The following is a 27349-nucleotide window of genomic DNA, read 5'->3' as shown; positions in this document are numbered from 1 at the left end:
GCGTTCCCTACAGGGGGTGCTGTATGGCGTTCTCTACAGGGGGGGCTGTATGGCATTATCTACAGGGGGGCTGTATGGCGTTCTCTACAGGGGGGCTGTATGGCGTTCTCTACAGGGGTGGGGCTGTATGGCGTTCCCTAAAGGGGGGGCTGTATGGCGTTCTCTACAGGGGTGGGGCTGTATGGCGTTCCCTACAGGGGGGGCTGTATGGCGTTCCCTACAGGGGGGTGCTGTATGGCGTTCTCTACAGGGGGGCTGTATGGCGTTATCTACAGGGGGGCTGTATGGCGTTCTCTACAGGGGGGCTGTATGGCGTTCTCTACAGGGGGGCTGTATGGCGTTCCCTACAGGGGGGGCTGTATGGCATTCTCTACAGGGGTGGGGCTGTATGGCGTTCCCTAAAGGGGGGGCTGTATGGCGTTCTCTAAAGGGGGGGCTCTATGGCGTTCTCTACAGGGGGAGGGCTGTATGGCGTTCCCTACAGGGGTGGGGCTGTATGGCGTTCCCTAAAGGGGGGGCTGTATGGCGTTCCCTACAGGGGGAGGGCTGTATGGCGTTCCCTACAGGGAGGGGCTGTATGTCGTTCCCTACAGGGGGGGACTGTTTGGTGTTCCCTACAGGGGTGGGGCTGTATGGCGTTCTCTACAGGGGGGCTGTATGGCGTTCTCTACAGGGGTGGGGCTGTATGGCGTTCCCTAAAGGGGGGGCTGTATGGCGTTCCCTACAGGGGGGGGCTGTATGGCGTTCTCTACAGGGAGGGGCTGTATGGCGTTCCCTACAGGGGGGCTATATGGCGTTCCCTACAGGGGGGGCTGTATGGCGTTCCCCACAGGGGGGGTGCTGTATGGCGTTCTCTACAGGTGGGGCTGTATGGCGTTCCCTACATGGGGGGGCTGTATGGCGTTCCCTACAGGGAGGGGCTGTATGGCGTTCCCTACAGGGGGGCTGTATGGCGTTCCCTACAGGGGGGCTGTATGGCGTTCCCTACAGGGGGGGTGCTGTATGGCGTTCTCTACAGGGGGGCTGTATGGCGTTCTCTACAGGGGGGCTGTATGGCGTTTCTCTACAGGGGTGGGGCTGTATGGCGTTCCCTAAAGGGGGGCTGTATGGCGTTCCCTACAGGGGGGCGCTGTATGGCGTTCTCTACAGGGGTGGGGCTGTATGGCGTTCCCTAAAGGGGGGGCTGTATGGCGTTCCCTAAAGGGGGGGCTGTATGGCGTTCCCTACAGGGGAGGGGCTGTATGGCGTTCCCTACAGGGGGGGGCTGTATGGCGTTCCCTACAGGGGGGGCTGTATGGCGTTCCCTACAGGGGGGTGCTGTATGGCGTTCTCTACAGCGGGGGCTGTATGGCATTATCTACAGGGGGGCTGTATGGCGTTCTCTACAGGGGTGGGACTGTATGGCGTTCCTAAAGGGGGGGCTGTATGGCGTTCTCTACAGGGGTGGGGCTGTATGGCGTTTCCCTAAAGGGGGGGGCTGTATGGCGTTCCCTACAGGGGGGGCTGTATGGCGTTCCCTACAGGGGGTGCTGTATGGCGTTCTCTACAGGGGGGGCTGTATGGCATTATCTACAGGGGGGCTGTATGGCGTTCTCTACAGGGGTGGGGCTGTATGGCGTTCTCTACAGGGTGGGGCTGTATGGCGTTCCCTAAAGGGGGGGCTGTATGGCGTTCTCTACAGGGTGGGGCTGTATGGCGTTCCTTAAAGGGGGGGCTGTATGGCGTTCCCTACAGGGGGGCTGTATGGCGTTCCCTACAGGGGGGTGCTGTATGGCGTTCTCTACAGGGGGGGCTGTATGGCGTTATCTACAGGGGGGCTGTATGGCGTTCTCTACAGGGGGCTGTATGGCGTTCTCTACAGGGGGGCTGTATGGCGTTCCCTACAGGGGGGGCTGTATGGCGTTCTCTACAGGGGTGGGGGCTGTATGGCGTTCCCTAAAGGGGGGGCTGTATGGCGTTCCCTACAGGGGGAGGGCTGTATGGCGTTCCCTACAGGGAGGGGCTGTATGGTGTTCCCTACAGGGGGGGCTGTATGGCGTTCCCTACAGGGGTGGGGCTGTATGGCGTTCTCTAAAGGGGGGGCTCTATGGCGTTCTCTACAGGGGGAGGGCTGTATGGCGTTCCCTACAGGGGTGGGGCTGTATGGCGTTCCCTAAAGGGGGGCTGTATGGCGTTCCCTACAGGGGGAGGGCTGTATGGCGTTCCCTACAGGGAGGGGCTGTATGTCGTTCCCTACAGGGGGGGACTGTTTGGCGTTCCCTACAGGGGTGGGGCTGTATGGCGTTCTCTACAGGGGGGCTGTATGGCGTCTCTTACAGGGGTGGGGCTGTATGGCGTTCCCTAAAGGGGGGGCTGTATGGCGTTCCCTACAGGGGGGGCTGTATGGCGTTCCCTACAGGGGGGGGCTGTATGGCGTTCCCTACAGGGGGGCTATATGGCGTTCCCTACAGGGGGGGCTGTATGGCGTTCCCCACAGGGGGGGTGCTGTATGGCGTTCTCTACAGGGGGGGCTGTATGGCGTTCCCTACATGGGGGTGGCTGTATGGCGTTCCCTACAGGGAGGGGCTGTATGGCGTTCCCTACAGGGGGGCTGTATGGCGTTCCCTACAGGGGGCTGTATGGCGTTCCCTACAGGGGGCTGTATGGCGTTCCCTACAGGGGGGGTGCTGTATGGCGTTCTCTACAGGGGGGGCTGTATGGCAATTATCTACAGGGGCGCTGTATGGCGTTCTCTACAGGGGTGGGGCTGTATGGCGTTCCCTAAAAAGGGGGGGCTGTATGGCGTTCTCTACAGGGGTGGGGCTGTATGGCGTTCCCTAAAGGGGGCTGTATGGCGTTCCCTAAAGGGGGGGCTGTATGGCGTTCCCTACAGGGGAGGGCTGTATGGCGTTCCCTACAGGGAGGGGCTGTATGTCGTTCCCTACAGGGGGGACTGTGTGGCGTTCCCTACAGGGGGGGGGGCTGTATGGCGTTCTCTACAGGGGTGGGGCTGTATGGCGTTCCCTAAAGGGGGGGGCTGTATGGCGTTCCCTACAGGGAGGGGCTGTATGGCGTTCCCTACAGGGGGGGCTGTGTGGCGTTCCCTTCAGGGGTGTGGCTGTATGACGTTCTCTACAGGGGTGGGCTGTATGGCGTTCCCTACAGGGGGGGACTGTGTGGCGTTCCCTACAGGGGTGGGGCTGTATGGCGATCTCTACAGGGGTGGGCTGTATGGCGTTCCCGACAGGGAGGGACTGTGTGGCGTTCCCTACAGGGGTGGGGCTGTATGGCGTTCTCTACAGGGGGGCTGTATGGCGTTCTCTACAGGGTGGGGCTGTATGGCGTTCCCTACAGGGGTGGGGCTGTATGGCGTTCCCTAAAGGGGGGTGCTGTATGGCGTTCCCTACAGGGGTGGGCTGTATGGCGTTCTCTACAGGGGTGGGGCTGTATGGCGTTCCCTACAGGGGGGCTGTATGGCGTTCCCTACAGGGGGGGCTGTATGGCGTTCCCTACTGGGGGGGCTGTATGGCGTTCCCTACAGGGGGGCTGTATGGCGTTCCCTACAGGGGGGGTGCAGTATGGTGTTCTCTACAGGGGGGGCTGTATGGCATTATCTACAGGGGGGCTGTATGGCGTTCTCTACAGGGGGCTGTGTGGCGTTCTCTACAGGGGTGGGGCTGTATGGCGTTCCTAAAGGGGGGGGGCTGTATGGCGTTCCCTACAGGGGGGTCTGTATGGCGTTCCCTACAGGGGGTGCTGTATGGCGTTCTCTACAGGGGGGTGCTGTATGGCGTTCTCTACAGGGGGGGCTGTATGGCGTTATCTACAGGGGGGCTGTATGGCGTTCTCTACAGGGGGGCTGTATGGCGTTCTCTACAGGGGGGCTGTATGGCGTTCCCTACAGGGGGGGGCTGTATGGCGTTCTCTACAGGGGTGGGGCTGTATGGCGTTCCCTAAAGGGGGGGGCTGTATGGCGTTCTCTACAGGGTGGGCTGTATGGCGTTCCTTAAAGGGGGGCTGTATGGCGTTCCCTACAGGGGGGCTGTATGGCGTTCCCTACAGGGGGTGCTGTATGGCGTTCTCTACAGGGGGGGCTGTATGGCGTTATCTACAGGGGGGCTGTATGGCGTTCTCTACAGGGGGCTGTATGGCGTTCTCTACAGGGGGGCTGTATGGCGTTCCCTACAGGGGGGGCTGTATGGCGTTCTCTACAGGGGTGGGGCTGTATGGCGTTCCCTAAAGGGGGGGCTGTATGGCGTTCCCTACAGGGGGAGGGCTGTATGGCGTTCCCTACAGGGAGGGGCTGTATGGTGTTCCCTACAGGGGGGGCTGTATGGCGTTCCCTACAGGGGTGGGGCTGTATGGCGTTCTCTAAAGGGGGGGCTCTATGGCGTTCTCTACAGGGGAGGGCTGTATGGCGGTTCCCTACAGGGGTGGGGCTGTATGGCGTTCCCTAAAGGGGGGGCTGTATGGCGTTCCCTACAGGGGGAGGGCTGTATGGCGTTCCCTACAGGGAGGGGCTGTATGTCGTTCCCTACAGGGGGGGACTGTTTGGCGTTCCCTACAGGGGTGGGGCTGTATGGCGTTCTCTACAGGGGGGCTGTATGGCGTTCTCTACAGGGGTGGGGCTGTATGGCGTTCCCTAAAGGGGGGGCTGTATGGCGTTCCCTACAGGGGGGGGCTGTATGGCGTTCCCTACAGGGGGGGGGCTGTATGGCGTTCCCTACAGGGGGGCTATATGGCGTTCCCTACAGGGGGGGCTGTATGGCGTTCCCCACAGGGGGGGTGCTGTATGGCGTTCTCTACAGGGGGGGCTGTATGGCGTTCCCTACATGGGGGTGGCTGTATGGCGTTCCCTACAGGGAGGGGCTGTATGGCGTTCCCTACAGGGGGGCTGTATGGCGTTCCCTACAGGGGGGCTGTATGGCGTTCCCTACAGGGGGCTGTATGGCGTTCCCTACAGGGGGGTGCTGTATGGCGTTCTCTACAGGGGGGGCTGTATGGCAATTATCTACAGGGGCGCTGTATGGCGTTCTCTACAGGGGTGGGGCTGTATGGCGTTCCCTAAAAGGGGGGGCTGTATGGCGTTCTCTACAGGGGTGGGGCTGTATGGCGTTCCTAAGGGGGGCTGTATGGCGTTCCCTAAAGGGGGGGCTGTATGGCGTTCCCTACAGGGGGAGGGCTGTATGGCGTTCCCTACAGGGAGGGGCTGTATGTCGTTCCCTACAGGGGGGACTGTGTGGCGTTCCCTACAGGGGGGGGGGGCTGTATGGCGTTCTCTACAGGGGTGGGGCTGTATGGCGTTCCCTAAAGGGGGGGGCTGTATGGCGTTCCCTACAGGGAGGGCTGTATGGCGTTCCCTACAGGGGGGGCTGTGTGGCGTTCCCTTCAGGGGTGTGGCTGTATGACGTTCTCTACAGGGTGGGCTGTATGGCGTTCCCTACAGGGGGGGACTGTGTGGCGTTCCCTACAGGGGTGGGGCTGTATGGCGATCTCTACAGGGGTGGGCTGTATGGCGTTCCCGACAGGGAGGGACTGTGTGGCGTTCCCTACAGGGGTGGGGCTGTATGGCGTTCTCTACAGGGGGGCTGTATGGCGTTCTCTACAGGGGGTGGGGCTGTATGGCGTTCCCTACAGGGGTGGGGCTGTATGGCGTTCCCTAAGGGGGGTGCTGTATGGCGTTCCCTACAGGGGTGGGCTGTATGGCGTTCTCTACAGGGGTGGGGCTGTATGGCGTTCCCTACAGGGGGGCTGTATGGCGTTCCCTACAGGGGGGGCTGTATGGCGTTCCCTACTGGGGGGGCTGTATGGCGTTCCCTACAGGGGGGCTGTATGGCGTTCCCTACAGGGGGGGTGCAGTATGGTGTTCTCTACAGGGGGGGCTGTATGGCATTATCTACAGGGGGGCTGTATGGCGTTCTCTACAGGGGGGCTGTGTGGCGTTCTCTACAGGGGTGGGGCTGTATGGCGTTCCCTAAAGGGGGGGGCTGTATGGCGTTCCCTACAGGGGGGTCTGTATGGCGTTCCCTACAGGGGGGTGCTGTATGGCGTTCTCTACAGGGGGGTGCTGTATGGCGTTCTCTACAGGGGGGCTGTATGGCGTTATCTACAGGGGGGCTGTATGGCGTTCTCTACAGGGGGGCTGTATGGCGTTCTCTACAGGGGGGCTGTATGGCGTTCCCTACAGGGGGGGGCTGTATGGCGTTCCCGACAGGGGAGGGGCTGTATGGCGTTCTCTACAGGGGTGGGGCTGTATGGCGTTCCCTACAGGGGGAGGGCTGTATGGCGTTCCCTACAGGGAGGGCTGTATGGCGTTCCCTACAGGGGGGGCTGTATGGCGTTCCCTACAGGGGTGGGGCTGTATGGCGTTCTCTAAAGGGGGGCTGTATGGCGTTCTCTACAGGGGAGGGCTGTATGGCGTTCCCTACAGGGGTGGGGCTGTATGGCGTTCCCTAAAGGGGGGGCTGTATGGCGTTCCCTACAGGGGAGGGCTGTATGGCGTTCCCTACAGGGAGGGGCTGTATGTCGTTCCCTACAGGGGGGGACTGTTTGGCGTTCCCTACAGGGGTGGGGCTGTATGGCGTTCTCTACAGGGGGGCTGTATGGCGTTCTCTACAGGGGTGGGGCTGTATGGCGTTCCCTAAAGGGGGGGCTGTATGGCATTCCCTACAGGGGGGGCTGTATGGCGTTCTCTACAGGGGTGGGGCTGTATGGCGTTCCCTAAAGGGGGGGCTGTATGGCGTTCCTACAGGGGGGGGCTGTATGGCGTTCCCTACAGGGAGGGGCTGTATGGCGTTCCCTACAGGGGGGGCTGTATGGCGTTCCCTACAGGGGGGGCTGTATGGCGTTCCCTACAGGGGGTGCTGTATGGCGTTCTCTACAGGGGGGGCTGTATGGCATTATCTACAGGGGGCTGTATGGCGTTCTCTACAAGGGGTGGGGCTGTATGGCGTTCCCTAAAGGGGGGGGCTGTATGGCGTTCTGTACAGGGGTGGGGCTGTATGGCGTTCCCTAAAGGGGGGGGGCTGTATGGCGTTCCCTACAGGGGGGGCTGTATGGCGTTCCCTACAGGGGGGTGCTGTATGGCGTCTCTACAGGGGGGCTGTATGGCGTTATCTACAGGGGGCTGTATGGCGTTCTCTACAGGGGGGCTGTATGGCGTTCTCTACAAGGGGGCTGTATGGCGTTCCCTACAGGGGGGGCTGTATGGCGTTCTCTACAGGGGGGGCTGTATGGCGTTCTCTACAGGGGGGCTCTATGGCGTTCTCTACAGGGGGAGGGCTGTATGGCATTCCCTACAGGGGGAGGGCTGTATGGCATTCCCTACAGGGAGGGGCTGTATGGCGTTTCCTACAGGGGGGGCTGTATGGCGTTCCCTACAGGGGTGGGGCTGTATGGCGTTCTCTAAAGGGGGGCTGTATGGCGTTCTCTACAGGGGGAGGGCTGTATGGCGTTCCCTACAGGGGTGGGGCTGTATGGCGTTCCCTAAAGGGGGGGCTGTATGGCGTTACCTACAGGGAGGGGCTGTATGGCGTTCCCTACAGGGGGGGGCTGTATGGCGTTCCCTACAGGGGGGACTGTGTGGCATTCCCTACAGGGGTGGGGCTGTATGGCGTTCTCTACAGGGGGGCTGTATGGCGTTCTCTACAGGGGTGGGGCTGTATGGCGTTCCCTACAGGGGTGGGGCTGTATGGCGTTCCCTAAAGGGGGGGGCTGTATGGCGTTCCCTACATGGGGGGGCTGTATGGCGTTCTCTACAGGGGTGGGGCTGTATGGCGTTCCCTAAAGGGGGGGCTGTATGGCGTTCCCTACAGGGGGGGCTGTATGGCGTTCCCTACAGGGAGGGGCTGTATGGCGTTCCCTACAGGGGGGGGCTGTATGGCGTTCCCTAAAGGGGGGGGCTGTATGGCGTTCTCTACAGGGGTGGGGCTGTATGGCGTTCCCTAAAGGGGGGGCTGTATGGCGTTCCCTACAGGGGGGGCTGTATGGCGTTCCCCACAGGGGGGTGCTGTATGGCGTTCTCTACAGGGGGGCTGTATGGCGTTATCTACAGGGGGGCTGTATGTCGTTCTCTACAGGGGGCTGTATGGCGTTCTCTACAGGGGGGCTGTATGGCGTTCCCTACAGGGGGGGCTGTATGGCGTTCCCGACAGGGAGGGGCTGTATGGCGTTCTCTACAGGGGTGGGGCTGTATGGCGTTCCCTAAAGGGGGGGCTGTATGGCGTTCCCTACAGGGGGAGGGCTGTATGGCGTTCCCTACATGGAGGGGCTTTATGGCGTTCCCTACAGGGGGGGCTGTATGGCGTTCTCTACAGGGGTGGGGCTGTATGGCGTTCCCTAAAGGGGGGCTGTATGGCGTTCCCTACAGGGGGGCTGTATGGCGTTCCCTACAGGGAGGGGCTGTATGGCGTTCCCTACAGGGGGGGGTGCTGTATGGCGTTCTCTACAGGGGGGGCTGTATGGCGTTCTCTACAGGGGTGGGCTGTATGGCGTTCCCTAAAGGGGGGCTGTATGGCGTTCTCTACAGGGGTGGGGCTGTATGGCGTTCCCTAAAGGGGGGGGCTGTATGGCGTTCCTACAGGGGGGGCTGTATGTCGTTCTCTACAGGGGGGGCTGTATGGCGTTATCTACAGGGGGGCTGTATGGCGTTCTCTACAGGGGGCTGTATGGCGTTCTCTACAAGGGGGCTGTATTGCGTTCCCTACAGGGGGGGCTGTATGGCGTTCTCTACAGGGGGGGCTGTATGGCGTTCTCTACAGGGGGGCTCTATGGCGTTCTCTACAGGGGCTGTATGGCGTTCCCTACAGGGGGAGGGCTGTATGGCGTTCCATACAGGGAGGGGCTGGTATGGCGTTCCCTACAGGGGGGGCTGTATGGCGTTCCCTACAGGGGTGGGGCTGTATGGCGTTCTCTAAAGGGGGGGCTGTATGGCGTTCTCTACAGGGGGAGGGCTGTATGGCGTTCCCCTACAGGGTGGGGCTGTATGGCGTTCCCTAAAGGGGGGCTGTATGGCGTTCCCTACAGGGGGAGGGCTGTATGGCGTTCCCTACAGGGAGGGGCTGTATGTCGTTCCCTACAGGGGGGACTGTGTGGCGTTCCCTACAGGGGTGGGGCTGTATGGCGTTCTCTACAGGGGGCTGTATGGCGTTCTCTACAGGGGTGGGGCTGTATGGCGTTCCCTAAAGGGGGGGGCTGTATGGCGTTCCCTACATGGGGGGGCTGTATGGCGTTCTCTACAGGGGTGGGGCTGTATGGCGTTCCCTAAAGGGGGGGCTGTATGGCGTTCCCTACAGGGGGGGGCTGTATGGCGTTCCCTACAGGCAGGGGCTGTATGGCGTTCCCTACAGGGGGGGGGCTGTATGGTGTTCCCTACAGGGGGGGCTGTATGGCGTTCCCTACAGGGGGGTGCTGTATGGCGTTCTCTACAGGGGTGGGGCTGTATGGCGTTCCCTAAAGGGGGGGGGCTGTGTGGCGTTCTCTACAGGGGTGGGGCTGTATGGCGTTCCCTAAAGGGGGGGGCTGTATGGCGTTCCCTACAGGGGGGGCTGTATGGCGTTCCCTACAGGGGGGTGCTGTATGGCGTTATCTACAGGGTGGCTGTATGGCGTTCTCTACAGGGGGGCTGTATGGCGTTCTCTACAGGGGGGCTGTATGGCGTTCCCTACATGGAGGGGCTTTATGGCGTTCCCTACAGGGGGGGCTGTATGGCGTTCTCTACAGGGGTGGGGCTGTATGGCGTTCCCTAAAGGGGGGGCTGTATGGCGTTCCCTACAGGGGGGGCTGTATGGCGTTCCCTACAGGGAGGGGCTGTATGGCGTTCCCTACAGGGGGGGGTGCTGTATGGCGTTCTCTACAGGGGGGGCTGTATGGCATTATCTACAGGGGGGCTGTATGGCGTTCTCTACAGGGGTGGGGCTGTATGGCGTTCCCTACAGGGGGGTGCTGTATGGCGTTATCTACAGGGGGCTGTATGGCGTTCTCTACAGGGGGCTGTATGGCGTTCTCTACAGGGGGGCTGTATGGCGTTCCCTACATGGAGGGCTTTATGGCGTTCCCTACAGGGGGGGGCTGTATGGCGTTCTCTACAGGGGTGGGCTGTATGGCGTTCCCTAAAGGGGGGGCTGTATGGCGTTCCCTACAGGGGGGGCTGTATGGCGTTCCCTACAGGGAGGGGCTGTATGGCGTTCCCTACAGGGGGGGGTGCTGTATGGCGTTCTCTACAGGGGGGGCTGTATGGCATTATCTACAGGGGGGCTGTATGGCGTTCTCTACGGGGGTGGGGCTGTATGGCGTTCCCTAAAGGGGGGCTGTATGGCGTTCTCTTCAGGGGTGGGGCTGTATGGCGTTCCCTAAAGGGGGGGGCTGTATGGCGTTCCCTACAGGGGGGGCTGTATGTCGTTCCCTACAGGGGGGTGCTGTATGGCGTTCTCTACAGGGGGGGCTGTATGGCGTTATCTACAGGGGGGCTGTATGGCGTTCTCTACAGGGGCTGTATGGCGTTCTCTACAAGGGGCTGTATTGCGTTCCCTACAGGGGGGGCTGTATGGCGTTCTCTACAGGGGGGGCTGTATGGCGTTCTCTACAGGGGGGCTCTATGGCGTTCTCTACAGGGGGGCTGTATGGCGTTCCCTACAGGGGGAGGGCTGTATGGCGTTCCCTACAGGGAGGGGCTGTATGGCGTTCCCTACAGGGGGGGCTGTATGGCATTCCCTACAGGGGTGGGGCTGTATGGCGTTCTCTAAAAGGGGGGCTGTATGGCGTTCTCTACAGGGGGAGGGCTGTATGGCGTTCCCTACAGGGGTGGGGCTGTATGGCGTTCCCTAAAGGGGGGGCTGTATGGCGTTCCCTACAGGGGGAGGGCTGTATGGCGTTCCCTACAGGGAGGGGCTGTATGTCGTTCCCTACAGGGGGGACTGTGTGGCGTTCCCTACAGGGGTGGGGCTGTATGGCGTTCTCTACAGGGGGGCTGTATGGCGTTCTCTACAGAGGTGGGGCTGTATGGCGTTCCCTAAAGGGGGGGCTGTATGGCGTTCTCTACATGGGGGGGCTGTATGGCGTTCTCTACAGGGGTGGGGCTGTATGGCGTTCCCTAAAGGGGGGGCTGTATGGCGTTCCCTACAGGGGGGGCTGTATGGCGTTCCCTACAGGCAGGGGCTGTATGGCGTTCCCTACAGGGGGGGGCTGTATGGTGTTCCCTACAGGGGGGGCTGTATGGCGTTCCCTACAGGGGGGTGCTGTATGGCGTTCTCTACAGGGGTGGGGCTGTATGGCGTTCCCTAAAGGGGGGGGGGCTGTGTGGCGTTCTCTACAGGGGTGGGGCTGTATGGCGTTCCCTAAAGGGGGGGGCTGTATGGCGTTCCCTACAGGGGGGGCTGTATGGCGTTCCCTACAGGGGGGTGCTGTATGGCGTTATCTACAGGGGGGCTGTATGGCGTTATCTACAGGGGGGCTGTATGGCGTTCTCTACAGGGGGGCTGTATGGCGTTCCCTACAGGGGGGGCTGTATGGCGTTCTCTACAGGGGGGGCTGTATGGCGTTCTCTACAGGGGGCTCTCTGGCGTTCTCTACAGGGGGGCTGTATGGCATTCCCTACAGGGGGGACTGTGTGGCGTTCCCTAAAGGGGGGGGCTGTATGGCGTTCCCTACAGGGGGAGGGCTGTATGGCGTTCCCTACAGGGGTGGGGCTGTATGGCGTTCTCTACAGGGGGGCTGTATGGCGTTCCCTACAGGGGGGCTGTATGGCGTTCTCTACAGGGGTGGGGCTGTATGGCGTTCTCTACAGGGGTGGGGCTGTATGGTGTTCTCTACAGGGGAGCTGTATGGCGTTCCCTACAGGGGGGCTGTATGGCATTCCCTACAGGGGGGCTGTATGGCGTTCTCTACAGGGGGGCTGTATGGCGTTCTCTACAGGGGGCTGTATGGCCCCACGTGGCGGTTTTCTTCCGCCACTATCCGCATCAATGCCACACATAACCTGCGTTGCAGATTCTGTTGCGGATCTGCCCAAAATGTGCAGTAAATTGATGTGGACTGGCCGTTGCGTATTGAGGTAAAAGTACTTCCCTTCTCCCGATCAGTGCAGGATAGAGAGAAGGGACAGCACTTTCCCTAGTGAAAGTAAAACGAATTTCATACTTACCGGCCGTTGTCTTGGTGACGCGTCCCTCCTTCGGCATCCAGCCCGACCTTCCTGGATGACGCGGCAGTCCATGTGACCGCTGCAGCCTGTGATTGGCCTGTGATTGGCTGCAGCCGTCACTTAGACTGAAACGTCATCCTGGGAGGCCGGACTGGAGACAGAAGCAGGGAGTTCTCGGTAAGTATGAACTTCTATTTTTTTACAGGTTGCTGTATATTGAGATCGGTAGTCACTGTCCAGGGTGCAGAAACAGTTACTGCCGATCGCTTAACTCTTTCAGCACCCTGGACAGTGACTATTTACTGACGTCTCCTAGCAACGCTCCCGTAATTCCGGGAGCCCCATTGACTTCCTCAGTCTGGCTGTAGACCTAGAAATACATGGGTCCAGCCAGAATGAAGAAATGTCATGTCAAAAAAGCAAGACTCTCCGCAGCACACATAACATGTGCATGACAGCTGCGGACTTCATTGCGGAATTTAGAATCTCCATTGGAGAAATTCCACCATGAGTCCGCAACCAGTCCGCCACACGTCCGCAACATCCATTGTATGCTGCGGACACCAAATTCCTCACCGCAGCCTATGCTCTGCAGCGGAATTGTCCGCAACGTGTAAACGAACCCAACTAAAAAGAAGTGGAAGTCAATGGAGAAACGGGTCCGCTGCGGATTTCCATAGCAATTCCGCCACGTCTAGTCATGCCCTTAGTCTATGGGGCCGTGCAGACAGTCTTTGATTTTTGCGCAGCGTGAGTCCGTTGCGTAAAACGCACGACATGTCCTATATTTCTGCGTTGTTCGCGCATCATGCACCCATTGAAGTCAATGGGTGCGTGAAAACCACGTGCTTTTCTGTTTACAAACATCCAAACGGAGTGTCATAATGATGGCGGCTGCGCGAAAATCACGCAGCCGCACATCCTATGTGATGACACACGGAGCTGTTAAGTGCCTATTGCGCACACAAAACGCAGCGTTTTTGCGTGCGCAAAACGCACACGCTCGTGTAAATCCCCCCTTAGACAGTCCTTTTCCTCGGCCTCCTCCCTTATTCTGGAGTCCTCCTTGGATTGGGATCTTCACATCTTGGATGGTCTTTACAGTGACGTCTTCTGTTCTTCTCTCGTGTCTCAGGTACAGAGAAGCTCCTGGAGGTTTGCGTGCAGAACAACGTGCAGTATTTCATCTACACCAGCAGTATGGAGGTTGTGGGGCCCAACATAAATGGGGACCCCGTAGTGAATGGACATGAGGACCTGGTGTACGAGAGCATCCTGGGGTTCTGCTATGGAGAGAGTAAGCGTCAGGCTGAGCGGGCCGTGCTGAGGGCCAATGGTCGGGATCTCCACAATGGGGGGGCTCTGGTGACCTGCTCACTGCGGCCCACCTACATCTTTGGAGAAGGGTCTCAGTTTCTCCAGCTGCATCTTGACCAGGCCATCCAAAATAGGGGAGTGTTCCACCGAATCTCCAAGAAAGAAGCCTTGGCCAATCCGGTCTATGTGGGCAACGTCGCCTGGGCCCATCTTATAGCAGCGCGGGCAATCAAGGATCCGGATGCCGCCAAGAAGATGGCAGGAAACTTCTACTACATCTGTGACGACACCCCTCACATGAGCTACTCAGACTTGAACCATGCTCTGGGCAAGGAGCTGGGCCTGGGGGTGGAGGGCCGGCTGGCCATGCCCTACCCCGTGCTCTACTTTCTGGCCTCCATGATGGAGATGATCAGTTTCCTGCTCCGGCCGTTCATCAGATTTGTGCCGCCGTTCACCAGGCACCTGCTGATCCTGGTCAACACCACCTTCACCTTCACCTACAGGAAAGCCCAGAGGGATATGGGATACGAGCCGCGCTACAGCTGGGAGGAGGCCCGGAGGGTGACCTGCTCCTGGATGGCCTCCATAATGCCCCAGCGCAAGGAAAGCCTCAAAAAGAAGTAGATGGAAGAGGAATGGGCAACCTGAGATGTAACCCTGGGGGGACATGCTGGCACTTGTGGTGCGGAGCCTCATGTTACCTCCTCCTTCAGTAATATCCGCCCTCACAATAAAATATCAACAGTAAATATACGGCCTGGAGTCTCTGTCCTTAGTTATATCTGTTCCTGGGAAAGCTGGGTGACGACCTATGGGGGGGGGGGTAGACTGTGGGACTGCTATTTAAAGGAAAAGCAAATAACGGTTCTTTTTATAATGAAAAGTTCTGCAATATTCCCATAAAGTTTCTGTACCGATTCCTTACAGATTTCAAGATCTCTGCTTGCTGCCATTCAATAGGAACCTTCATTGTTTACTTCTAGTGGATACAAATCTGTTCTAGTCATGTGATGGACACACAGGTGCACGGCTCGTTACAGGGTCATGTGATGGACACACAGGTGCATGGCTCATTACAGGGTCATGTGATGGACACACAGGTGCATGGCTCGTTACAAGGTCATGTGATGGACACACAGGTGCACGGCTCGTTACAGGGTCATGTGATGGACACACAGGTGCACGGCTCGTCACAGGGTCATGTGATGGACACACAGGTGCACGGCTCGTTACATGGTCATATGATGGACACACAGGTGCTGGGAAAGTTTCAGGGTCATGTGACGGACACACAGGTGCACGGCTCGTTACAGGGCCATGTGATGGATACACAGGTGCACGGCTCGTTACAGGGTCATGTGAAGGACACACAGGTGCTGGGATAGTTTCAGGGTCATGTGACAGACACACAGGTGCACTGCTCGTTACAGGGCCATGTGATGGATACACAGGTGCAAGGCTCGTTACAGGGTCATGTGATGGACATACAGTTGCACGGCTCGTTAAAGGGTCATGTGATGGACACGCAGGTGCACGGCTCGTTACAGGGTCGTGTGATGGACACGCAGGTGCACGGCTCGTTACATGGTCATGTGATGGACACACAGGTGCACGGCTCGTTACAGGGTCATATGATGGACACACAGGTGCACGGCTCGTTACAGGGTTATGTGATGGACACACAGGTGCACGGCGCGATACATGGTCATGTGATGGACACACAGGTGCACGGCTCGTTACAGGGTCATGTGATGGACACGCAGGTGCACGGCTCGTTACATGGTCATGTGATGGACACACAGGTGCACGGCTCGTTACATGGTCATGTGATGGACACAGGTGCACAGCTCGTTGCAGGGTCATATGATGGACACACAGGTGCACGGCTCGTTACAGGATCATGTGATGGACACACAGGTGCACGGCTCATTACAGGATTGTGATGGTCACACAGGTGCATGGCTCGTTACAGGGTCATGTGATGGACACGCAGGTGCACGGCTCGTTACAGGGTCATGTGATGGACACACAGGTGCACGGCTCGTTACAGGGTCATGTGATGGACACACAGGTGCACGGCTCGTTACTGTTATCTGGGATCCATACAGAGAAATAGTTAGAGCCCTTGATAGCAATACCACCTGTACTGCCCGGTTCTGAATAAGCTCTCTGGGCCAATCAGTGCCTGGACAAGGAGTAGGCAGATGCTATGCCCCCAACATAAAGATACGGCTGTCCTGCCATCATAGAGTGCAGGAGCAGGAAGGTACAGAAGTGCCCCCTGCTGGCTGCGTATTTCCGTGACTCAACATCATTACATCATCAGCTAACGACAAAATAGCACGATTGTAACTGCAGCTCTGGATGTGACTGGAGTTTAAGGCATAATGTAACTGCAGAATTGCAAATGCAGCTTTAGATGTGACTGTATGCTAGGACATTATATAACAGCACAATTGTGATTGCAGCCCTGGATGTGACTGAAGTATAAGGCGTGATGTAACTGCAGAATTACGCATGCTGCTCTGAAGGGGACTGAAAGATAACGTGACAGCAGAATTGTGGTTGCAGATCCAGATGTGACTAAAGTATAAGGCATGATTTAGAATCGGTCTCCAATCACATCCATTGCTGCATTTTCAGTTCTGATACTACATCATACTCCAGTAACATCTAGAGCTGCAGCCACAATTCTGCTGTTTCATTATCTTCTAGTCACATCCAGAGATGCATTCATAATTCTGCTGCTACATAACATTCTAGCCTCTAATCACATCTAGAGCTGCATTTACATAATGTCTTATACTCCAGCCCCATCCATAGCTGCAATGTTCAGTTCTATGACATGATATAACAAAATAATAGTGACTGCAGCTTTGGATGTGACTGGAGTATAACAGATGACGTAACAGCAAAAATCAGAATACCTCTCTAAGTATAAGCTATGATGTGACTGTCGAATCGTGACTGCAGCTTTGAATGTGTCTGGAGTATATGACATGATGTAACTCTCTAGTCGTGACAGCAGCTTTGGATGTGACTGGAGTATATAACATGTAACTCAGTGCATGATAATTAAAGGAGTTTACCAGAATTAGTAAAACATGGCAGCTTTCTTCCAGAAACAGCGCCACTCCTGTCTATGGCCTGTGTCTGGTATTGCAACTCTGATCCTTTAAAGTGAATAGGACTGACCTGCAATATCAGACACAACCTGTGGACAAGTGTGGCGCTGTTTCTGGGAGAAGAATGTATAAACGTAGCGAATATGAAGGTTTATAAGACGATGTTGATACGTTGTCACTGGGGATTGCATCGTTACAATGTATCTGCACTGACAGTTCCGGGGAGGACCCGGCTCCGGCCACATCACCGCCCCTCTCTCTATGTCTGGGACACAATGGTCAGGCAGAACAGTGGCGGCCTTGTCCCAGCTACAAGAGGTGACACTTGCTTCTCCTGCAGCAGCCACCAGGGGCATTGTGAGGGCAGGAGGGCCGCTGTATCCTGCAGTGCCCCCTGGACCTCTGGCACGTTATCAGACTAAACAACCAGTCCAGGAAAACAGTGGGCTAATGATTCATAGCATTAACCCTGCCCCTGCTGGATCTGTCGGGCGGAGGCATTACACAGTCTGAGCCCCGGATGATCACCCTCAAAATAATCTCATAATCCCAGGAAAGAGTCACAGACGGGGTGAGGGCTCATCATGGCCGGACGGAGGATGGGGATCACACTGCCGCTCCTGACCTTCATTATATCAACAGGTGAGTCCCCAATACAGACCACACAGGTAATACAGATCATATACCAATGCATGGCGCAAATCTTCTGTGCCCCCCACAGCGCCTGACACTGACGCACTCCCCCATCCACGTAGAACCCACGGCCCTGATCATCCAGAGCTTCCAGGTACATGAAGACCGTTGTGTTACAAATATCCGGGCCCCATACAGGGAAATAATCCGAGCCCCTGAACTCCTTATTATGTCCATCAGCCTCCGACGTGTACCGGACTGTGCACAGTGACCCACGGATTCTGGAATGAAGGGGAAGAACATGCAGACCCACCCCATATATTTAGTGGGTCCATGGGGGAGGGGGCAGAACAACAATGGGGGCCTGTACATTTACCTTATGTGAAGTGAAGGGCACCATGTTGGGTATCGGGTTTGCCCATTGTTACCCAATAAGTAGAACCCATTCATTGTATAAGTGAAACCTCCGAGTTCCCGTGCAGTGTGTGGTGGGTAGCAGCCGACAGGTCAGACCGGGCCACTTATTTGCCTGGACCCCTGGCAGCAGTAACACCTGTACTGCCCTGATGGCAGCCCCGTCAATACTACCGTGGAGGCCGACACTGCAACGCTGCACAATAATACGCCCTGCCACGCTGCGCTATACTACTCCCTGCTACGCTGCGCTATGATACTCCCTGCCACGCTGTACAGTAATACTCCCTACCATGCTGCGCTATACTACTCCCTGCCACACAGCGCTACACTACTCCCTGCCACGCTGCACTATAATACTCCCTGCCACGCTGCGCTATAATACTCCCTGCCACGCTGCGCTATAATACTCCCTGCCACGCTGCACAGTAAAACTCCCTACCACGCTGCGTTATACTACTCCCTTCCACGCTGCGCTATAATACTCCCTGCCACGCTGTGCTGTAATACTCCCTGCCACGCTGCGCTATACTACTCCCTGCCACGCTGCACTATAATACTCCCTGCCACGCTGCGCTATACTACGCACTGCCACGCTGTACAGTAATAATACCTGCCACACTGCACAGTAATACCCCCTGCCACTCTGCGCTGTAATACTCCCTGCCACGCTGCACAGTAATACTCCCTGCCACACTGCACAGTAATACACCCTGCCACGCTGGGCTATAATACCCCCTGCCATACTGCACAGTAATTCTCCCTGTCATGCTGCACAATAATGCTCCATGCCACGCTGCGCTATACTACTCCCTGCCACGCTGCGCTATAATACTCCCTGCCACGCTGCACAGTAATAATCCCTGCCACGCTGCACAGTAATAATCCCTGCCACGCTGCACTATAATACCCCTGCCACGCTGCGCTATAATACTCCCTGCCACGCTGCGCTATACTACTCCCTGCCATGCTGCGCTATAATACTCCCTGCCACGCTGCACTATAATACTCCCTGCCACGCTGCGCTGTAATACTCCCTGCCACGCTGCGCTATAATACTCCCTGCCACACTACGCTATACTACTCCCTGCCACGCTGCACTATAATACTCCCTGCCACGCTGCGCTATACTACTCCCTGCCACGCTGCGCTATAATACTCCCTGCCACGCTGCGCTGTAATACTCCCTGCCACGCTGCGCTATACTACTCCCTGCCACGCTGCACTATAATACTCCCTGCCACGCTGCGCTATACTACACTCTGCCACGCTGTACAGTAATAATACCTGCCACACTGCACAGTAATACCCCCTGCCACTCTGCGCTGTAATACTCCCTGCCACGCTGCACAGTAATACTCCCTGCCACACTGCACAGTAATACTCCCTGCCACACTGCACAGTAATACACGCTGCCACGCTGGGCTATAATACCCCCTGCCATACTGCACAGTAATTCTCCCTGTCACGCTGCACAATAATGCTCCATGCCACGCTGCACTATAATACTCCCAGCCACGCTGCGCTATACTACTCCCTGCCACGCTGCGCTATAATACTCCCTGCCACGCTGCACAGTAATAATCCCTGCCACGCTGCACAGTAATAATCCCTGCCACGCTGCACTATAATACCCCTGCCACGCTGCGCTATAATACTCCCTGCCACGCTGCGCTATAATACTCCCTGCCACGCTGCACTTTAACACTCCCTGCCACGCTGCACAGTAATACTCCCTGCCACGCTGCGCTATAATACTCCCTGCCACGCTGCACAGTAATACTCCCTGCCACGCTGCACAGTAATACTCTCTGCCACGCTGCACTATAATACTCCCTGCCACGCTGCGCTATACTACTCCCTGCCACGCTGCGCTATAATACTCCCTGCCGTGCTGCACTATAATACTCCCTGTCACGCTACGCTATAATACTCCCTGCCACGCTGCACTATAATACTCCCTGCCATGCTGCACTATAATACTCCCTGCAACACTACACTATAAAACTCCCTGCCACGCTGCGCTATACTACTCTCTGCCACGCTGTACAGTAATAATACCTGCCACACTGCACAGTAATACCCCCTGCCACTCTGCGCTGTAATACTCCCTGCCACACTGCACAGTAATACTCCCTGCCACACTGCACAGTAATACACCCTGCCACGCTGGGCTATAATAACCCCTGCCACAGTGCACAGTAATTCTCCCTGTCACGCTGCACAATAATACTCCCTGCCACGCTGTACAGTAATACTCCCTACCATGCTGCGCTATACTACTCCCTGCCACACTGCGCTACACTACTCCCTGCCACGCTGCACTATAATACTCCCTGCCACGCTGCGCTATAATACTCCCTGCCACGCTGCGCTATAATACTCCCTGCCACGCTGCACAGTAAAACTCCCTACCACGCTGCGTTATACTACTCCCTTCCACGCTGCGCTATAATACTCCCTGCCACGCTGCGCTGTAATACTCCCTGCCACGCTGCGCTATACTACTCCCTGCCACGCTGCACTATAATACTCCCTGCCACGCTGCGCTATACTACGCACTGCCACGCTGTACAGTAATAATACCTGCCACACTGCACAGTAATACCCCCTGCCACTCTGCGCTGTAATACTCCCTGCCACGCTGCACAGTAATACTCCCTGCCACACTGCACAGTAATACTCCCTGCCACACTGCACAGTAATACACCCTGCCACGCTGGGCTATAATACCCCCTGCCATACTGCACAGTAATTCTCCCTGTCATGCTGCACAATAATGCTCCATGCCACGCTGCGCTATACTACTCCCTGCCACGCTGCGCTATAATACTCCCTGCCACGCTGCACAGTAATAATCCCTGCCACGCTGCACATTAATAATCCCTGCCACGCTGCACTATAATACCCCTGCCACGCTGCGCTATAATACTCCCTGCCACGCTGCGCTATACTACTCCCTGCCATGCTGCGCTATAATACTCCCTGCCACGCTGCACTATAATACTCCCTGCCACGCTGCGCTATAATACTCCCTGCCACGCTGCGCTGTAATACTCCCTGCCACGCTGCGCTATAATACTCCCTGCCACACTACGCTATACTACTCCCTGCCACGCTGCACTATAATACTCCCTGCCACGCTGCGCTATACTACTCCCTGCCACGCTGCGCTATAATACTCCCTGCCACGCTGCGCTGTAATACTCCCTGCCACGCTGCGCTATACTACTCCCTGCCACGCTGCACTATAATACTCCCTGCCACGCTGCGCTATACTACACTCTGCCACGCTGTACAGTAATAATACCTGCCACACTGCACAGTAATACCCCCTGCCACTCTGCGCTGTAATACTCCCTGCCACGCTGCACAGTAATACTCCCTGCCACACTGCACAGTAATACTCCCTGCCACACTGCACAGTAATACACGCTGCCACGCTGGGCTATAATACCCCCTGCCATACTGCACAGTAATTCTCCCTGTCACACTGCACAATAATGCTCCATGCCACGCTGCACTATAATACTCCCAGCCACGCTGCGCTATACTACTCCCTGCCACGCTGCGCTATAATACTCCCTGCCACGCTGCACAGTAATAATCCCTGCCACGCTGCACAGTAATAATCCCTGCCACGCTGCACTATAATACCCCTGCCACGCTGCGCTATAATACTCCCTGCCACGCTGCGCTATACTACTCCCTGCCACGCTGCGCTATAATACTCCCTGCCACGCTGCACTATAATACTCCCTGCCACGCTGCGCTATAATACTCCCTGCCACGCTGCACAGTAATACTCCCTGCCACGCTGCACAGTAATACTCTCTGCCACGCTGCACTATAATACTCCCTGCCACGCTGCGCTATACTACTCCCTGCCACGCTGCGCTATAATACTCCCTGCCGTGCTGCGCTATAATACTCCCTGTCACGCTGCGCTATAATACTCCCTGCAACACTACACTATAAAACTCCCTGCCACGCTGCGCTATACTACTCTCTGCCACGCTGTACAGTAATAATACCTGCCACACTGCACAGTAATACCCCCTGCCACTCTGCGCTGTAATACTCCCTGCCACACTGCACAGTAATACTCCCTGCCACACTGCACAGTAATACACCCTGCCACGCTGGGCTATAATAACCCCTGCCACAGTGCACAGTAATTCTCCCTGTCACGCTGCACAATAATACTCCCTGCCACGCTGTACAGTAATACTCCCTACCATGCTGCGCTATACTACTCCCTGCCACACTGCGCTACACTACTCCCTGCCACGCTGCACTATAATACTCCCTGCCACGCTGCGCTATAATACTCCCTGCCACGCTGCGCTATAATACTCCCTGCCACGCTGCACAGTAAAACTCCCTACCACGCTGCGTTATACTACTCCCTTCCACGCTGCGCTATAATACTCCCTGCCACGCTGCGCTGTAATACTCCCTGCCACGCTGCGCTATACTACTCCCTGCCACGCTGCACTATAATACTCCCTGCCACGCTGCGCTATACTACGCACTGCCACGCTGTACAGTAATAATACCTGCCACACTGCACAGTAATACCCCCTGCCACTCTGCGCTGTAATACTCCCTGCCACGCTGCACAGTAATACTCCCTGCCACACTGCACAGTAATACTCCCTGCCACACTGCACAGTAATACACCCTGCGACGCTGGGCTATAATACCCCCTGCCATACTGCACAGTAATTCTCCCTGTCATGCTGCACAATAATGCTCCATGCCACGCTGCGCTATACTACTCCCTGCCACGCTGCGCTATAATACTCCCTGCCACGCTGCACAGTAATAATCCCTGCCACGCTGCACATTAATAATCCCTGCCACGCTGCACTATAATACCCCTGCCACGCTGCGCTATAATACTCCCTGCCACGCTGCGCTATACTACTCCCTGCCATGCTGCGCTATAATACTCCCTGCCACGCTGCACTATAATACTCCCTGCCACGCTGCGCTATAATACTCCCTGCCACGCTGCGCTGTAATACTCCCTGCCACGCTGCGCTATAATACTCCCTGCCACACTACGCTATACTACTCCCTGCCACGCTGCACTATAATACTCCCTGCCACGCTGCGCTATACTACTCCCTGCCACGCTGCGCTATAATACTCCCTGCCACGCTGCGCTGTAATACTCCCTGCCACGCTGCGCTATACTACTCCCTGCCACGCTGCACTATAATACTCCCTGCCACGCTGCGCTATACTACACTCTGCCACGCTGTACAGTAATAATACCTGCCACACTGCACAGTAATACCCCCTGCCACTCTGCGCTGTAATACTCCCTGCCACGCTGCACAGTAATACTCCCTGCCACACTGCACAGTAATACTCCCTGCCACACTGCACAGTAATACACGCTGCCACGCTGGGCTATAATACCCCCTGCCATACTGCACAGTAATTCTCCCTGTCACACTGCACAATAATGCTCCATGCCACGCTGCACTATAATACTCCCAGCCACGCTGCGCTATACTACTCCCTGCCACGCTGCGCTATAATACTCCCTGCCACGCTGCACAGTAATAATCCCTGCCACGCTGCACAGTAATAATCCCTGCCACGCTGCACTATAATACCCCTGCCACGCTGCGCTATAATACTCCCTGCCACGCTGCGCTATACTACTCCCTGCCACGCTGCGCTATAATACTCCCTGCCACGCTGCACTATAATACTCCCTGCCACGCTGCGCTATAATACTCCCTGCCACGCTGCGCTGTAATACTCCCTGCCACGCTGCGCTATAATACTCCCTGCCACACTACGCTATACTACTCCCTGCCACGCTGCACTATAATGCTCCCTGCCACGCTGCGCTATACTACTCCCTGCCACGCTGCGCTATAATACTCCCTGCCACGCTGCGCTGTAATACTCCCTGCCACGCTGCGCTATAATACTCCCTGCCACGCTGCACTTTAACACTCCCTGCCACGCTGCACAGTAATACTCCCTGCCACGCTGCGCTATAATACTCCCTGCCACGCTGCACAGTAATACTCCCTGCCACGCTGCACAGTAATACTCTCTGCCACGCTGCACTATAATACTCCCTGCCACGCTGCGCTATACTACTCCCTGCCACGCTGCGCTATAATACTCCCTGCCGTGCTGCGCTATAATACTCCCTGTCACGCTGCGCTATAATACTCCCTGCCACGCTGCACTATAATACTCCCTGCCATGCTGCACTATAATACTCCCTGCAACACTACACTATAAAACTCCCTGCCACGCTGCGCTATACTACTCTCTGCCACGCTGTACAGTAATAATACCTGCCACACTGCACAGTAATACCCCCTGCCACTCTGCGCTGTAATACTCCCTGCCACACTGCACAGTAATACTCCCTGCCACACTGCACAGTAATACACCCTGCCACGCTGGGCTATAATAACCCCTGCCACAGTGCACAGTAATTCTCCCTGTCACGCTGCACAATAATGCTCCCTGCCACGCTGCACTATAATACTCCCAGCCACGCTGCGCTATACTACCCCCTGCCACGCTGCGCTATAATACTCCCTGCCACGCTGCACAGTAATAATCCCTGCCACGCTGCACTATAATACCCCTGCCACGCTGCGCTATAATACTCCCTGCCATGCTGCGCTATAATACTCCCTTCCACGCTGCGCTATAATACTCCCTGCCACGCTGCGCTATAATAATCCCTGCCACACTGCGCTATACTACTCCCTGCCACGCTGCGCTATAATACTCCCTGCCACGCTGCGCTGTAATACTCCCAGCCACGCTGCGCTATACTACTCCCTGCCAACCTGCGCTATAATACTCTCTGCCACGCTGCGCAGTAATAATCCCTGCCACGCTGCACAGTAATAATCCCTGCCACGCTGCACTATAATACCGCTGCCACGCTGCACTATAATACTCCCTGCCACGCTGCGCTATACTACTCCCTGCCACGCTGCGCTATAATACTCCCTGCCACACTGCACTATAATACTCCCTGCCACGCTGCACTATAATACTCCCTGCCACGCTGATACGCCCTGCCACGCTGCACTATAATAATCCCTGCCACGCTGCGCTACAATACTCCCTGCTACGCTGTGCTATAATACTACCTGCCACGCTGCACAGTTAGGCTGGGTTCACACGACCTATTTTCAGGCGTAATGGAGGTGTTTTACGCCTCGAATTACGTCTGAAAATACGGCTCCAATACATCGGCAAACATCTGCCCATTCATTTCAATGGGTTTGCCGACGTACTGTGCCGACGACCTGTCAAACGACGACGCGTAAAATAGACGGCTCGTCAAAAGAAGTGCCGGACACTTCTTGAGACGTAATTGGAGCCGTTTTTCATTGATTCCAATGAAGAACAGCTCCAAATTACGGCCGTCATTGACGCCTCGCCAAATGCGAGTACCAGCAATTACGTCTGAAATGCAGTAGCTATTTTCTCCTGAAAACAGCTCCGTACTTTCAGCCGTAATTTACCTTATCGTGTGCACATAACCTAATACTCCGTGCCACGCTGCGCTGTAATACTCCCTGCCACGCTGCACAGTAATTCTCCCTGCCACGCTGCACAATAATGCTCCCTGCCACGCTGCACTATAATACTCCCTGCCACGCTGCACAGTAATACTCCCTGCGACGCTGCACAATAATGCTCCCTGCCACGCTGCACTATAATACTCCCTGCCACACTGCACAGTAATACTCCCTGCGACGCTGCACAATAATGCTCCCTGCCACGCTGCACTTTAATACTCCCTGCCACGCTGCGCTATAATACTCCCTGCCACGCTGCGCAGTAATACTCCCTGCCACGCTGCACTATAATACTCCCTACCATGCTGCACTATAATACTCCCTGCCACGCTGCACTATAATACTCCCTGCCACGCTGCGCTATAATACTCCCTGCCACGCTGCACAGTAATACTCCCTGCCACGCTGCACTATAATACTCCCTGCCATGCTGCACAGTAATACTCCCTGCCACGCTGCCATGTAATACTCCCTGCCACGCTGCACAGTAATACTCCCTGCCACGCTGCACTATAATACTCCCTGCCACAATGCACTATAATACTCCCTGCCACGCTGCGCTGTAATACTCCCTGCCGCACTGCACAGTAATACTCCCTACCACGCTGCACAGTAATACTCCCTGCCACACTGCACAGTAATACTCCCTGCCACACTGCACAGTACTACTCCCTTCCACGCTGCACTATAATACTCCCTGCCATGCTGCACAGTAATACTCCCTGCCAGGCTGCGCTGTAACACTCTCTGCCACACTGCACTATAATACTCCCTGCCATGCTGCACTATAATACTCCCTGCCACGCTGCACTATAATATTCCCTGCCACGCTGCACTATAATACTCCCTGCCACGCTGCACAGTAATACTCCCTGCCACGCTGCACTATAATACTCCCTGCCATGCTGCACAGTAATACTCCCTGCCACGCTGCGCTGTAATACTCCCTGCCACGCTGCACAGTAATACTCCCTGCCACGCTGCACTATAATACTCCCTGCCAAACTGCACTATAATACTCCCTGCCACGCTGCACTGTAATACTCCCTGCCACGCTGCACAGTAATACTCTCTGCCACACTGCACAGTAATACTCCCTGCCACGCTGCACTATAATACTCCCTGCCACACTGCACTATAATACTCCCTGCCACGCTGCGCTGTAATACTCCCTGCCACGCTGCACTATAATACTCCCTGCCACGCTGCGCTATAATACTCCCTGCCACGCTGCACAGTAATACTCCCTGCCACGCTGCACTATAATACTCCCTGCCACGCTGCACTATAATACTCCCTGCCATGCTGCACTATAATACTCCCTGCCATGCTGCACAGTAATACTCCCTGCCACGCTGCGCTGTAATACTCCCTGCCACGCTGCACAGTAATACTCCCTGCGACGCTGCACTATAATACTCCCTGCCACAATGCACTATAATACTCCCTGCCACGCTGCGCTGTAATACTCCCTGCCGCACTGCACAGTAATACTCCCTACCACGCTGAACAGTAATACTCCCTGCCACACTGCACAGTAATACTCCCTGCCACGCTGCACAGTAATACTCCCTTCCACGCTGCACTATAATACTCCCTGCCACGCTGCACAGTAATACTCCCTGCCAGGCTGCGCTGTAACACTCTCTGCCACGCTGCACTATAATACTCCCTGCCACGCTGAACTATAATACTCCCTGCCACGCTGTGCTATAATACTCCCTGCCACGCTGCACAGTAATACTCCCTGCCACGCTGCACTATAATACTCCCTGCCATGCTGCACAGTAATACTCCCTGCCACGCTGCGCTGTAGTACTCCCTGCCACGCTGCACAGTAATACTCCCTGCCACGCTGCACTATAATACTCCCTGCCACACTGCACTATAATACTCCCTGCCACGCTGCGCTGTAATACTCCCTGCCGAACTGCACAATAATACTCCCTGCCACGCTGCACAGTAATACTCCCTTCCACGCTGCACTATAATACTCCCTGCCATGCTGCACAGTAATACTCCCTGCCAGGCTGCGCTGTAACACTCCCTGCCACGCTGCACTATAATACTCCCTGCCACGCTGCACTATAATACTCCCTGCCACGCTGCACTATAATACTCCCTGCCATGCTGCATTATAATACTCCCTGCCACGC

At 56.5% G+C, this 27349-nt stretch overlaps 2 protein-coding genes across 2 annotated transcripts in view; both read left to right on the top strand.

The window, feature by feature from the left end:
- The window catches only part of LOC142743714 (3 beta-hydroxysteroid dehydrogenase/Delta 5-->4-isomerase-like), a 64632-nt gene extending 50445 nt beyond the window's left edge, over nt 1-14187 (top strand). Inside the window, exon 3 of the mRNA XM_075854729.1 lies at nt 13254-14187. Within this exon, the coding sequence (XP_075710844.1) occupies nt 13254-14062 (809 nt within the window). The 3' untranslated portion in view covers nt 14063-14187. The remainder of the gene's footprint in view (nt 1-13253) is intronic.
- Nucleotides 14188-16935: 2748 nt separating this feature from the next.
- PLA1A (phospholipase A1 member A) overlaps nt 16936-27349 on the top strand; it is a 44161-nt gene continuing 33747 nt past the window's right edge. The window contains exon 1 of the mRNA XM_075854728.1: nt 16936-17205. Coding sequence (XP_075710843.1) covers nt 17148-17205 — 58 coding nt within the window. The 5' untranslated portion in view covers nt 16936-17147. The remainder of the gene's footprint in view (nt 17206-27349) is intronic.

The sequence above is a fragment of the Rhinoderma darwinii genome, chromosome 2, assembly GCF_050947455.1.
Source record: "Rhinoderma darwinii isolate aRhiDar2 chromosome 2, aRhiDar2.hap1, whole genome shotgun sequence".
Lineage (NCBI taxonomy): Eukaryota > Metazoa > Chordata > Amphibia > Anura > Rhinodermatidae > Rhinoderma > Rhinoderma darwinii.
This window is presented reverse-complemented; position numbering and strand designations above follow the sequence as displayed.